The sequence below is a fragment of the Tenrec ecaudatus genome, chromosome 15, assembly GCF_050624435.1.
Source record: "Tenrec ecaudatus isolate mTenEca1 chromosome 15, mTenEca1.hap1, whole genome shotgun sequence".
NCBI lineage: Eukaryota > Metazoa > Chordata > Mammalia > Afrosoricida > Tenrecidae > Tenrec > Tenrec ecaudatus.
Window position 1 is genome coordinate 680003 of NC_134544.1, and position 14417 is coordinate 694419.

Below are 14417 nucleotides of genomic sequence, written 5' to 3' on the forward strand. Positions count from 1 at the left end.
CTCCAGGGGAGCAGCGGAAGAGGTTGAACCTCAGATCAAGGCTTAGCCCACACGGCCACCAGGACTCCACATCTAAACACAGATATGTGCACATGCATACATATTTCTCCTTAATAAAAACAACTTCTGAAGAACAGCTTAAGAAAAATATTACATGAAAGTGCTAGCCCAAAATACTGCATGTGGCCTGAGTTACCTTGTCAGTAGCGCATTTAGGAAGTATTCCTGCCCCACCCCATGCAGAGCCCATGATTTTCAAACTCAATGTCCTCACACAAAATGTCACTCCCCGTACCTTCTGTCCCTGCCTGCTCCTCTGCATCTGTCCGCTTCATGTGGCAGCCCACCACAGATCAATATGGTTTACAACCACTGGACTCCTGGACAGGGCAAGCACCTATGTGGTCACCGACAGAGCCCTCCCAGGGACAGGAGCGGTGGCCCCCTTCCTCCCCACTCCAGCAGTTCACATCATCAATACTTCATCTCCAAGCCTTGATCCTTCCCTCCAGAAAAGACTGCCTTGTGCCTCTCAGGAGATCCCTCAAGCAACACAGAAACACCAAGTAAAAGAATGTGCTGTTACATTTCAATCATTCTTTCTCGGTATTGACAACACATAGGTAAGTGTCCTACGTGATTTTAACTTTTAAAGGAAGAGGTAGAAACCCCAAGGCAATCTGGCAACATCCTGTTCCTGGGAAGGCAGGTGAGAGGAGCCCATGCAAACAGCCCACAGCTCTCCATGGAGGGAGCCTAGCAGGCATGCAGCACACAGGATACACACTCTCCAGGATCGGGGCTGGCAAGCGTTCCGAGAAGCCCACGTGGCAGCTAGCTGCCATCCAGCCGGCTCCCCTGCAGGGTGGCCAGGCCCACTCCACCCCCTGGATCACTGAGCCTGCTGGGCAGGGCACCTCAGCCAGGGTCCCCCTAGTTTTTGCTCGTTCTTCACAGTGCCCAATGAGAGCCTGGTCCTTTTCCGTGCCGAGTACAGGGTGCAGCACACACATGGATGGCACAAGAACAGACTATCCTGGGGAGGTTCAGGGTACCTCAAGGGTAGAGCAAGTTCAGAGGTCACCCTTATCTGTTCCCCAACCTTAATGCTTAAGCTATCATAGCCAACTCTGACCAGTGGGGGTTGTCTGAGCACACCAACTCTTGAATTTCCCCTGACCACTACTATCAACTGAATGGTGAAATCTCCTTCTCGGTTACCATGCAACACTCTAGGCAGATCTCCCAGCTCTCTCGACACTTCCATCTGGAAACCTCATCCAGCCTCAAATCCACCCTCTCCTGCCACATGGAGCATGGCTGGGCCCTGAAATGAAGAAGGCTGGGCCGTCCCTCACTCTCTAACCAGCAATTTTTCTTCTCTGAGTCCCAATTCCTCTTGGTGTCAGGGAGGGAGGATGGGAGTTGGGGCCAAACCCCCTTCATTGGAATGGGCAGCACAAGAAGAGCTCATCGTGTCCTTGTGTTGCTCGCTGATCCTCTAGCTGCTCCCTCCAGCTGCAGGAGCCCCATACAAAGCACACCTGGATAGTCTGGGGGTACTTTGAGTCAAACAACGCCCACTTGTAGGTCACAATGCTTTCTCAGTCACTGTTTGGAATCCCTTTTCTACTTGCTCCGTGCTCTTCTCCTGGTACTCCAGTTACACGCACATTGCTGTGGTGTTTAATGGCGGGCCACATTTCTCTGAGCTTATTGAGTTTTCTTCATTTTCTGTTCTCTGTTCTTGAGAGTGCATAACCTCTACCAGTCTGTCTTTAAGCTCAATGCTTATTTTCCTGTTCAAACCTCTTAAGTAGGCACTGGGAGGCACAGGGCAGCCTTGGTACCCCCAAGCTAACAGAGCCATGCCTGAGAGTGGGAGCTGGGTGTTGGGAGGTATGCCCCATCCTCTCGGCCAGGCTCACTGGGAACGTACCGTTCTGTAACATTGATCTGGTAAAAATAAGAGGCGGTGGCTGGCACCACACAAATGAAACTTTAGCCTGGAGCCGCAGGGGTAGGGACTTGGGGGGGGGGGGGTCCTACGTTCTTGGGATACAGCTGGAAAAAACACAGGAGCTGACACAGGCAGAAGTTAATATGTGAAGGTTCAAGTATCATAGCCTCTTTCTGTTCTTGCTGAGAAAGAACACTGATGAAAAACACTGAAATAAGTTCCCTCAAAGTAAATCCAGGTGAAGGACCAAGAGTCACCTCTAGTTTTTTCACACTAGCTAAGGGCCCTTTGGATTTTTCTGAAGCATCTCCCTTCAATAAACATACTCTTTCTGTTAAAAACAAAAGCAAAAAAGATTTACTTTTAAGCACGCTCTCCAATGGGGGAAAAACCAGTCTTTTGTGGTTTCAGCCAGGGGCAACTCTGTCCCCAGGACACTTGGCCAGGCCTGGAGATAGCATAAATTGTCACAGGCAGGGTAGGAGCTGAGCTGGTACCTGTACCTTGGAGGGACAGGCCAAGAAAACTGATCAAACCTGGCACATGTTAGAGGCTGGCATCATACACTGGGAAGAGCTAGGCTACCTTGGGCTGAAACGCAGCCCTGTCATTTACTGACTGGTTCTCCCCGTCCAGTGATGCTCCTCAGTCTGGGCTCTCCAGCAGCAGTGCCGAACAGGCAAGGAGAGCGTAAGGAAAGGGATCGGTAAGTGATGCATCCTGGGCCCTCCGTGCAGGGTAGCTGAGGACTCCCTCGTGCGAGCACCTCTCAGAGCGCAGAGGCCCTTCCGTGGGCTCTCAATGAGAGGTGCTCGGTGAACACCACAGGGCAGAGCCGCCCGCCCGCCCACCCCTCTCCCTTCGACTCCGGTAGATGCACAGTGAGCGCCCGGCAGTGTTCGCCTGACCCTTTCTCTGCAGAAATGCCAAATGATGGTTTTGATAAATGGCCGGCCAATTCAGCTTTCCCTCACCACAGCTAGCAGCAACCTAGCGCTGACAACGTGTGCTAACTCTGGATTCCCTTTGTAAGCACCATGTGCAGTTTCCCACGAGTCTGCAGCGTGGCCACCTTCGTGAGGTACCCTTAGCCCGAGCCACGACGGTGGCTTCCAATCACCCATGAAAATCAACCTGTCCTCAGCTCTTCACCTGATGATAGAAACAAAGGGTGTCTGTAGGTACTTCATCAGGAATTAACTGATTAAGAGAAACACTTTGAACAAGCTGGTTGGTTTCAACTACCAAACGTTTCAAGGGAATTTCCAGGGTGAGTTGTCTTGAAGTTAAGCTTTTTTGAAAAGACTGATTTTTCCTCTTAACTGGAAGTGTATGAGTGTGTTCATCGTCTACAAGGCGCCTGGAACGGACTGATTCTTGGTTCAGAAACCCTTCGGGGCTCCCACGCTCACCTTTCCTGACTCATGCCTGCGTGCCCCAGCCCTCCTAAACGGCCCTAGCTGACAGTCTGTGGTTCTGAAAGTGCACCAGGTGTCTTCTCTAGATTTCTCTAGGGGGAAACAGCTTCGTGTGGCAATGGCCTAGACCGAGGGGGCATGGCCTATTCCTCACCAGGCAAATCAGTTACCACTGCTCACTTCACAGGAAGTGAGGTGAGTTAGAGAGGCGGGCAGGACTGTGGCAAAGGAAGAAGCACCGCAGACGTGACTCCTCCTGAAAGAGCGACATCACATCATTTCTCAACAGCAAGCACTAGCTACAAGTGAGGCCAGTTAAGGTTCAGCAAAAATGAATTATTAAATTGGTCTGCTTATATCCTATTACAGGCTTCTTATGAATACTTGATTTTAGTTTGTATAATTGACAAGAGTTGACAGGAAAGGATGGGTTTAATGACAATCAAACTGAGATCAACCAGTATATGTGTCACATTGGAGGACCTGCACCGGTGGTGAAGAAGTAATTGATGGGGCTCGGGGAGCCAGAGCACACAGGGCTGTCATGTGTCCTAATAAGTGACCCTGTAATAGGAGCCATCTGCCTACAGTAGCCCACACATCCAATATCCCTGAAAGACAGTAGAGGCCCAACGAAAGAAAAATAGACGTTGACTTTGCATATCTAATGCCAGATCGTTTGCCATTAAACTTCGTTTTTAAATCATTTATATGACTTAATGGTTCTGCATGAAATTTTCATGTGGGTAGCAAGATGTGAAGCAGCACAGAACCCACTACGTGACCAAGTCACACAGCACCATGAGCCTGGCCCCTGCCCCAACAAAGGAGTGGGAGCTGGGGTGCGGCAGCATGTCCCCAACATTTGGACCACACGGTCATTGCTTAGGAGATCAGTGCCAAGCGACACTGGCATTTATAGGAGACAGATGGAAACAGCTCGGCAGCGTTCACGTCTCCAGGCCTAAAAGAGACATTTGATCTGAATTAAGAAACGGATGAAGCCATTGATTGATTGGAATTCAAACCATTAGTCACTAGCCCCTTCAGCAGTTTCATTTACATTCTGAGCACACACTGACCACCAAGGGAATGCCCTGCACGAACAGCCAGCGCGAGGCCACCGGGCGGCTGGAGGCCAGCACAGGCAGGCTCCAGTTGTCCACATCCCTTCTGAGCACGCAGTGTGTCCGAAGGACAACAATGGCTGAGCTGAAGATCTTTCTTGGAACCAGCACTATGCCTTATAAGAACTAACTGCACTGAATGAAACAAGGCTCCTGCCGTCCGTGTAGACAACAGATCTAAACAGCTGTGGAGTGTGGAGAGCCGGGCAGTTGGACAAAGAGAAGGAAACAGTATCACACACCAGTGTGCCCACACGGAGTTTGTACTTTGGGGCACTGAGCGCACTCAGATGGAGCCGTCTCAGTGTGCCCCATCACAGTGTGCCCCATCTCGATGTCCGAGAGACGGCTACCACTTCAGCCATTTCCATCCTACTCACTCACCGTCCTCCTCAGGAAAATGGACCGGCTACTCCACTCTCACCACCACCCAAACCCTCCATGCCACGCACATCACCCACTCTACACCACTACACACTACCACACCACCCTCCACCAGGGTCAGCACTTCTACTCAAGCCTGCCACATGTCCCCTGCTCCCTCAGCAGGAAGGTCTTGTCTCTTCACTTTTCTCAGCTTCCCAAATGCATGTCCTTGTCCCTGGAGAAGACTACCCACAGCATCCTGAGGGACCACAAGTCCACCCAGAACATAGTCACTCTCGCCACCAGAGAGAGAGGGCCCGGAGCCCCCTTCCACACCCAGAGCCCCCAAGTCCAGCCACAGTCCAGGGAAGTGCACACTAACCCCAGCAGGAACGAGGCCTGTGCTTGCAGGACTAGCCTGCCCTAGTCATCTGCTGCAGACCATGCAGCCACAGGTGCAGAAAGAAGGGGGGTCCAGAGCAGGGACACCAGGTGAGAGAGGATCCATGTGCAGGGACAGAGCTAACCCAGCTATGACACACATGGAACCCCAGGTCAGCGAAGCACACTGGCTGGCTGGCCCATGGGAATGTCATACCTCACCAGTCTCTGGGCATGGGGCAGAGAGAAGTCCGTTACTGAGCCAGCTGTCCAAACACCGAGCTTCCTAGGAGAACCGTTCTCACCCAGGGAGGCAGCACTGTCCACACCCTCCCCGGTCCTCCCACCACAGGCCGACCTCAGGCTTTCTCCAGGTGGCCACTGGGGACACTTCCTGCTGTGCCTACACATGACCAATGGTGAAGAGAGGTCTGACAAACTGGTGCAAAATTTCCAACACCATCAACCTAACTCAAAACAAATAAACTCGCTGCCATCAAGTTGATAGACATAAGTAAAGTGTAGTTCTGAAATTAACTCAATGTAGTACCATTCAGAAGAAGTTTTATATATGCATATGTTTTACTTTTGCCTTCCAAAATGAAATTTAAACTGCCCAAATTCCAATTCATCAACCATCAAAATTTAAAAAAAGATACCTGCTTTTTCTGAAGTCCTAAGAAATACCATGTCCGATGGAATTCTCTGGTTCTGCAAAAGATACACAATACATAGTAATGCAATTCCATCCCAAAGCAGAGTTAGTAAAAACATAATGACATGGTAATATGATATGCTAAGGTAACACAATGAAAACGTATACTGAAGTAATCTGCATGTATAAGCCACAAACCAAAACAGACTAGTCCCTGCATTTCTCAGGTGCACCTGTAAGACTTTCCCAGTAGTGCCTGTGTCAGCAGCACTTACGCACGGCCTACCGTCGGCTCCACGCATGAGCCCAGAAAGTGCTGTCGACACTCTCTCCACCTCCAGGCACACACAAAGCCCAAGCAGGCGCGGGTGCCCCTGAAGGTGGTCCCAACTTGCAGGAGAGATGCCCATGGCCCCACCCCTCAGATTGATTCCGCAAAGTAGGCCCATCTTTCAATACAGATGCAATATAGGTTTATAGACACATGATAAAGGGGGCTCTAGAAGGTTCATGGGAAAGCTCCATGATCCGGTAATTCCTTTTTCCTACAAACTTGTTACAGGATGAAGCCCTCATCCTTTACCTAAAGTGAAGAGGGCCACAGAAGACCCAAAGAACTGTGTTAGTCTGGGTACTTTAGAGAAACAAATCCATGGAAACTCATGTATAAGAGAGAGTTTTACATTAAGGTTAAGTGTGGATCAAGGAAACATCCCAAACCCAGTGCTGCCCAAGCCCACAAGTCCAACATTAATCCATATGTCTGACACTAATCCACAAAGTCCTCCTCCATCTCACAAAACAGACGAAATGATGCCGACTGCAGGAGGAAACCCGAGTCAGTGAATGTGTAAGCATCTCAGCACTGACAGGGGTCTCCACACCGGTGCTCCAGCACCAAGGGCTGCATCAGGGTAGGCCCATGTGGCTTCTTCTCAGGGTTGTCTTACAGGAAGTGAGCCTTGCCAGCTAAAGCAGGGAACTGGCTAAGGCAGCTTCACCCTGGTCAGATCATCAGAAAGCAAGAGACCCGAAAACTAGAAAAGCGAGGCTCACCGAGCCATTTATTCCTCTGCCCTTCCATTAACCCCACATGTGTTTATCGGCCAGGTTGGCGCAGTAAACTCCCTCAAGGACCACTGGGGAAGGAAAAGTCATAATGAAAACCAAAAGATATTTTCAACTGAGTGCTAATAAAATCCAACACATCAGAATGTGGGCACAGAGCCAATGCCATGGGGCGAGGTGAGACAAGCCCCATAGAGCAGTGGTCAGCTCGTCCTCTCAGGCTGCTCGTGAGAGCTGGCTTTTGCCTTAGACCTGGCTGGACTGAATTCTGATGGGGTCTTTTCTGCACGTTTCTGCACTTGACCTCATGTCGGGCACCATTTCTTCGAGGACCCATTCTTCCCGCCCAGCTGGAGATTTCCTGAGGAGAAGCCGGAAGCCCCTGGGCAACATGGACCCACAGGAGGCCCAGCTGCAGTTGTTACCCCAGCTGTTGGCTGTGCCCCTGAGCTCCCAGTGCTGTTGCTGCAGGCAACCCTGAAGAGTGTGTGGGGGTGCAGCTGGACCAAGCACTTCACAACAGGCACGTGCAAAGCTGCCCAAGAACTCCAGGGGGCTGAGAAGCTGCTCAAGTCCCTGAGGCCAGCTCCCAGCCCGCCCTGTCCTCACCCACAAAACTAAGCTGGCTGCAGTGTGGCTCTGTTGAGCTGTCTCCCACATGTGTCGATGTAACTGTGCCCTCGCACATCAGCTGTGAGCCTCCCTGCTGTTAGGGGCCGTGCAGCCAGTTCTGAGTCACAGCACCCAAGTCCAACAGAATGAAACACTGTGCGCGTCCAAAGTACATGGGATGAGGTCTCACCACCATCGCTTATCCAGTTATCATCTCTAACTGAATCCAGAGTCAAAGGCTTCAGGCAGCGCCGCACGCCGAGGAGGTTTTTGTTATATCGGGAATTCACATTTGGGAATACCAAAACCCGGCCACCAATGGCCACAGGCCACCTATCCACCAGCACCACAGGGACACCAACCAGGATCAAGCACGGCACCAAGCTGGCACAGCTTCCTGCCATCTTTTTTAAGACTGCCCTGTTACCAGCCACCTGAAAATGGAAAGAGACACAAGCCGATGCAAGAGAGCCTTCCTGAACCCTCCCGCCTTCCACCAGGTGGTCTGGGGAGAGCAGGAGCTATGGCAGCTCCCAGCCATGTCCCTCGACCTGGGAGCCCAGGGCTCCCCAACCCCGAGGGGCCTGTGGCATAGCCACACAGTTTCGGCCCTGCCTCTTTCTGGGGAAAGAAAAGGAAGCAGGACACAGCAGGCCGTGTGAGGCTTTAGTTATTCTTTCTCTATGGCAACATTTAACATGACAAGATATGTATTCCCCCAGTAAAAAGAAGCTAAAGTTTTAAGTGGAAACTTGTATTTCTACTTGTATGAACTTGTATGAACAGGGAGATTTATGAAACCTTTGTTTTCGTTGCTTTCATCTGGGAGTGAGCCCTATTCCTGATGTCCACTGTGGCTTTGTGGGTGTGGTGTTCACAGTCCCCTGCTCAGCGGAGGTCGTGCCAACAGCAGAGCAGGACAGAAGGCAGAGAGCTGTGGACCGTGTAGGCTGAGCCCGGGACCTGCTCGAGAATCTGAGCAAGGCACAGCATGATGTCCTCGGGAAGGGACGAGACGGCAGGAACGCTAGAATTACAGGGGCCATAGGAGAGGGGCTGCCAAAGGTGCAGGGTCAAGGAGGGCTCTTGCCTCCTGCTGCTAGTCCTGCATCTTCATCTGGCAGGGCACGCCTGCTCCTCCCCCTCCTAAACCAAACTCACTGCCAGAGAGTCGCTGCCGAGTCACAGCAACTCCAGGACAGGGTTGACCTTCCCATGACTTTCCAAGACTGTACTCTTTATGGGAAAAGAAAGCCCATCTTTCTCCCTCAAGTCACTGGTGGTTTCGAACTACTGACCTTGCACCCCAAGTAACCACTACGCAACTGGGACTCCTTCCCTTTTCTCTGACTTAGTGCATACTTATTAAATGATACTGCCTCAAAAACCAAGACCAGGAAAGCGCCCTTCCTCCTCGACCTGATGAAGGTTCTGACCAGGGATTCATTGCCAGCAGGCCCATCTTCACCTGTTCCCGTCCCCATTCAGGAAACCACGCGGTGACAAAGCATCAGCCTGCTATCGCCGGTTCCCAGTAGCCCTGAAAGCATGGGCACACCAGAGCTGTCCCCTCTTGAGTTGGCTCCTGGTCCGGCAGGAGCAGCTCTCTGCAGCCACTTTCCTCTCCCCGAGCACAAGCACAGAGAGGCACTGGGGCCTCGGCCTTGGGATGGGTTTTTCCTGAGACAAACCATCTGTGAGCCCACTTCTCGTTTCATGATAACCTTGAAGAATCCAGAATATGGCCATATTTTTAGAAGCACCGTTTGTTATGTGGTTTTAGTCTCTTACTGCTTTTTTTTAAACAAAGGACAGCTTCTTTGGAAAAACTGAAAAATAATGAACTGTTACAAATTGTTTCTTTACAGAGTCAAGTCCTTAATATTCGCCCTAAATTAGAAAAGCTAAAACCCAAGGGTTCCCAGCTGAGACGCACTCACCACAAAAACATTAAGCATGTAGAAAGAAGTTAATTAACTTACAGGAAGTGGCCTCAGAATAATTCAGTGGTGCAGCACTAGTACCAAAATGAAGTATGCAAATGGGATGACAGGCAAATGGGAGGAAGGCCGGCCCCAGGCGCCAGTCTGTGCGGTGCAGCGTCATCAGGGCACCTGCCCCGCCCCACCCCAGTCTGAAACCTCAACAGCACCAGAGAATTCGAGAGGCTCCAGGGAGCCCTCCGCACTCGCTTGCTGAACAAAGACCCCAGGGCCTGAGCCCCTTCCACCTGCTCAGCAGACCTGCAGTGGGTCACTCCCCCAATCTCAGCCGAGAGGGCCACACTCCCACAGCTGCCAACACCTTCTCCTAAGGGGCCGTTCTAGCGAAGGCCGCCTCACGCACACCTCCTCCATCCTCGCACGTCAATTTGCAGAGGAGCGAAATAACAAAACTCACCAGAGCTCGTGAAACAAAACACCAACCGCCTGCCGCAGAGCGGCCCAGTCTCCATCGCTGTGTCTCTCCAGCACGTCAGAGGGGCTCTGCCCGCGGGCCACACTGCTGCAGAAGACTGCGATGCCACTCTAAGCGTTCCTCGGCAAGCGCCCCAGCTGGCCTCCCCTCTGGGGCCACGTCCTTGGAGCGCGAGGACGCCCACGACAGCTGCGGCGGAGCAGGCCTGTCCCGTACTTCCGAAAGCACGCCAGGCTTCTCGGGCCACACAGGTGGGGACCCACCCTCTGCTCTTTGCTTCCTCAACCATCACCTGAGGCCACAGACTGGCAGGACACCAGGGCAGGTGGCAGATGTGGACACAGGTTGCCAACCTCTCCTACACGCCTACATGGCCGGCCCTGTGAGTGGAATTGTGCAGTCAGAGGGCACAGATGCAAACGGTCAGCCTAGCGTTCCATCTGCACAGGAAAAAGGAGCACCAAGTGGTGGGGCCGTCACTATACCCAGGGGCCCGATGCTTCTGTCTGTAGCCCTAATGCCAGGGCAGTCTCCTTCCCGGGAGGCGGACACTCAAGCCTCCTCCTTCCTGAAGGGCCAGGACTTATGCTCTGCCCACTCTCCTCCAGATTACAGCACAGCAGGCAGTGAGGTGATGAGTCCTAATTCCCGCGGGAAACATGGTGCGCCCACGGAGCTGAGACTGCAAGTGCGCAGACACACACACACACAGGAGCACTCCGCAGGATGAATGTGTGGCAACCACCCCTCTGTGCCAACCCAAAACTACGTAAAAGGGTCATCTCCATGGCAGTGGCTTATGCCACGTGATGTCAAGGGCACCTGCAGGGCAGGTGGCAGGCTGCTCGGGTGTGGTGCAGAGAATTCTCTGAGTGGGAATCACTCTAATGAGGTGAATCCAAGCAGTGTTCAGTGTTGAGATGGGACATCTGTGGCAAGGGCTCTGGCTGGGCAGGTCCTGGGTAACTCGGCTGAACCACAGGCTCATGACCTGCTCTTCGGGCCCTTCAGAAGAACTTGCCATTTGGAAGAAGCCAGGGTTGTTCCCAACTCAACTCACTGCCATCAAGTTGATTCCGACTCAGAGACCCAACAATAGGACAGGGCAGAACTGCTCTTGTACGTTTCTGGGACTGTAAATCTGTATGGAAATTGAAAGCCTCGTTTTTCTTCTGCAGAGTGGCTGGTGGCTTTGAACCACTGACCTTGTGGTTAACAGCCCAAGGTGTAACCCACTATTCCACTGGGGCTCTAGAGCCTTAAGAAGGTGAAAGGGACATTGAAGAAGAGAGTGTGGCTTGTCAACCAGGCCATTCCTTAGACAGGCAGTGGGCCTGGCACACAGACCAGCACTGTACACTACCTGTACCTCCCTCATAAGGCAGGCATTTACACCATCAGGAGCGTGTGGACCATGCCATCATGAGCCTGACCCATGCCGCAGCACACACACGACCTGCTGAGTGTCTAGTCCCTCAGGAGTCCTTCCTGCAGCCACCAAACTCTCACAGGCTCTTCTGGTCCCACTCGCATGCTCCCCTGAAAGTGTACGCATCAAGCATGACAAGACCCCAAAATGACATGCCACAGAACTTATGGAATTTGAAATTGTCCAGTATAAACAGGCTCTAATGAATGTAACTCTTTAGTCAAATGAAGTATTTCTTACATGCAAGAATAACTCTTCATTAAGAATTAACATATTTCATGTCAGATGAAATAGGCCTTTACCTCCACAGGACAGGATATACAAAACTCGAGGTTTTTCTTCCACATATGCCAAAGCTCATGCAAGAGTGTTTGGATTTTAATGTCAGTTCGGACTCACAGTCCTTGCACTTAGGCTCAATGTTTATGACTGAAAGACAGGAAATGAATCACCTTTTCCACGATGATGAGGTCTCCAACTTGTATGTCTGAACTCTGAACTTGTACTTTACCTAGGAAAAATGGAGAAGGAGATTCAGCTGGAGGAAAAAACTCACTAGTTCAAGTTTCAATTGAAGTTGCCACTTTAGGAATTGGTGTGTGGGAGAGCACACATATCAGAAATCTCTCGATTCTTAAACTTTCCAAATAAACTTATTCCAGACACCCATGGTCACTAATAGCTTACTTCTTATAGTAAATCACCCAGTACAATCAGTAAACACCCCTTTAATTAAAGAGACACAAGAAGCCCTCTGTGTTAATAAAGCACAGTCCACTTGGAGGTGGGGGGGATTCGCCACACTTTGTTTTTGTTTCAAGTGTCTATCAAATCAAGTCAGCAAAGAATAAAAAATATAGCATGATGGCTGAACACATAGATGGACATAAAGATCCTTTCAAATCATAGCATGGATGGCATTGATTGGCACGCAGCTGACCAGAGAAAGGAAGCAAATTCAGTAACGTCACCTTCCCTAGTAACTTTACAGACACAGCTAAGGATGGAAAATGTCTAAGCTACTTCAACTTGAGTCCTAGATTGAAGAGCAGAATCAATCATTGTTCTTAGTTTATGGTCAGGCCCACATTCAGGAACAGAATGGCCATCACCAGGGAGGCTAACAACCACTCCTCTGCCCATGACCCTGCTTTAGGCTCACCATTAAATTCACCTAGCCGTCATGCTCTACAGTGCCGGAGCCTAAGTCCATAGTTCTTCAGAGAACCAAAGCATTCCAGACAGGCTCCCAGCAACCCAGGTGCCCAGCCTGTATGAAGGATGGTCATACTTGACCAACGTCAAAGCTTCAGGGGCAGAAAGGCCCTGGGCCCTGTGGTTGCAAACAGAGCAGAGCACTTCACTAACTGCTCTCCATTCATAGCTCTTCCCTTGTTGGACCTGAATTCCAAATTCTACAAAAACCAAGAATGTGCTTCCCTATATTCCAAAGTTCCCGTATTTGCCGATTACTGTGAAGATAACCCAGCATTTATCGCTACATATGAGTTCTTTACAAGTGACCCCAAATTGTCATCCAGGCTCTATCCTGAAGCCCCACACGCCTTCACCTGCGGGGCCATAGCTACCAGGACTATTTGCTTCATCAGGCAAGCTCCCTGCCCTCCCCTAGTCTCCGATCTGCAGATCCAGGCCAAGCTCTTGTGAGCTGTGGCAGTCTACAGAGGGCCAGCCATGTCTGCATGCCCATGCAGCCAGTGAGCTGAAAACACCATAAAACAGCCAATAGCCCTGAGGCTCCGTGGTGGGCCCTGCTCTACTGACCTGCTGCAGCACCTGGCTGGTGCTTCACAGGGGCCTCGGCCCCTGCGGAGCACCAAAGGAGTTTACCACCGTCTGGTTCCAATTCCTTAAAAAGGGTCAAATGTCACAGGGATTAGAGAGTACATAGCACAGTCACAACCAGCAGATGCGATGGACGGACGAAAAGGTTCTCTGCTAACAGGAAGGGTGTCAATTACGTGCATCCCAACAAAACGCACAGGGAGGCGTGGTCACTGCCTGTCACAGGGTCTGGCCTCACTGAAGGAGGGTGTTGAGCACAGAGCAGCAGCCCGGCTGATCCCGAGCTCCCTCGGTCTATAGTCCCCACTCCCAACTCCACTCAGAACAAACAGAGGGTGGACAGGGAGGCTGAGGGGGTCGTACTCCAAGTCCCTGGAGGCTGGAAGGGCAAAGGTCATCCCTGTGCCAACCTGTGGCAGGTGGGGAAGAAGTCAGAATTTACTCAGAATAAGCTCTTCCCTTCAAGATACTTACATCTGAGTGAGGTTAAGAAACATAGACTACAGACCAGACCAGGAAATGTGCAAAAAGAAAACAAAAAGGCTAAAATCTGGGCTAAGAAGTTACAAAGAGTGTGAAGAAAGTACTAGATTCCTTTTCTTAATTTTTGTCAGCAATAACCAAAACAGTTCTTAAAACACTGTTTAGCAATAACCCAAAAATAAAACAAACACGACCAACTCTTCTTTTTAAAATTATCCTATCAGAAAAGAATTAGCTAGCTTAGAAAGAATATTGAAATAATGAAATATTATATTCTGGTAACCAACACTGAATGCTACTCACTGGATAAATTATACTGGGCAATCACTTCCCAGCTAAAATTCTCTCACTAGCTGGAATAGTCTCTGCCATCTGTGTGATGACCAATTAAGAGTCCGAAAGCTGTCAGACGGGGCTCCACACGCAGGCTTTATCGCCCAGCAATGCGCCCATTTTCTGCCCGAGGCGCTATGTGGGACTAAACATTGAAATGTGTGCAATAGCAATTCATGCCATTCACCAGAGACGTTTGCAGAAAATGACAATGTTTGGAAATCTATTCCGTAGTTCCACATTTTATCAACAGAGGAACGAAAACACTCTGTGCTTGTCTCTGCTCAGCAGACAAACGGACAGAATCTTAAGCAAGACCTCCACAGGCATAAGGGCACACTCTCTGGCCCCGGCTTTCTGC

At 50.8% G+C, this 14417-nt stretch overlaps 1 protein-coding gene across 6 annotated transcripts in view; it reads right to left on the reverse strand.

Moving 5' to 3' along the window:
- ATP9B (ATPase phospholipid transporting 9B (putative)) overlaps nt 1–14417 on the reverse strand; it is a 124817-nt gene that overhangs the window by 78231 nt on the left and 32169 nt on the right. For all 6 annotated transcript variants that reach the window (XM_075533098.1, XM_075533100.1, XM_075533099.1 and 3 more), the window contains exons 6-7: nt 11887–11945; nt 5912–5963 (exon numbers count right to left, since the gene is read on the reverse strand). In XM_075533098.1, coding sequence (XP_075389213.1) covers nt 5912–5963; nt 11887–11945 — 111 coding nt within the window. The remainder of the gene's footprint in view (nt 1–5911; nt 5964–11886; nt 11946–14417) is intronic.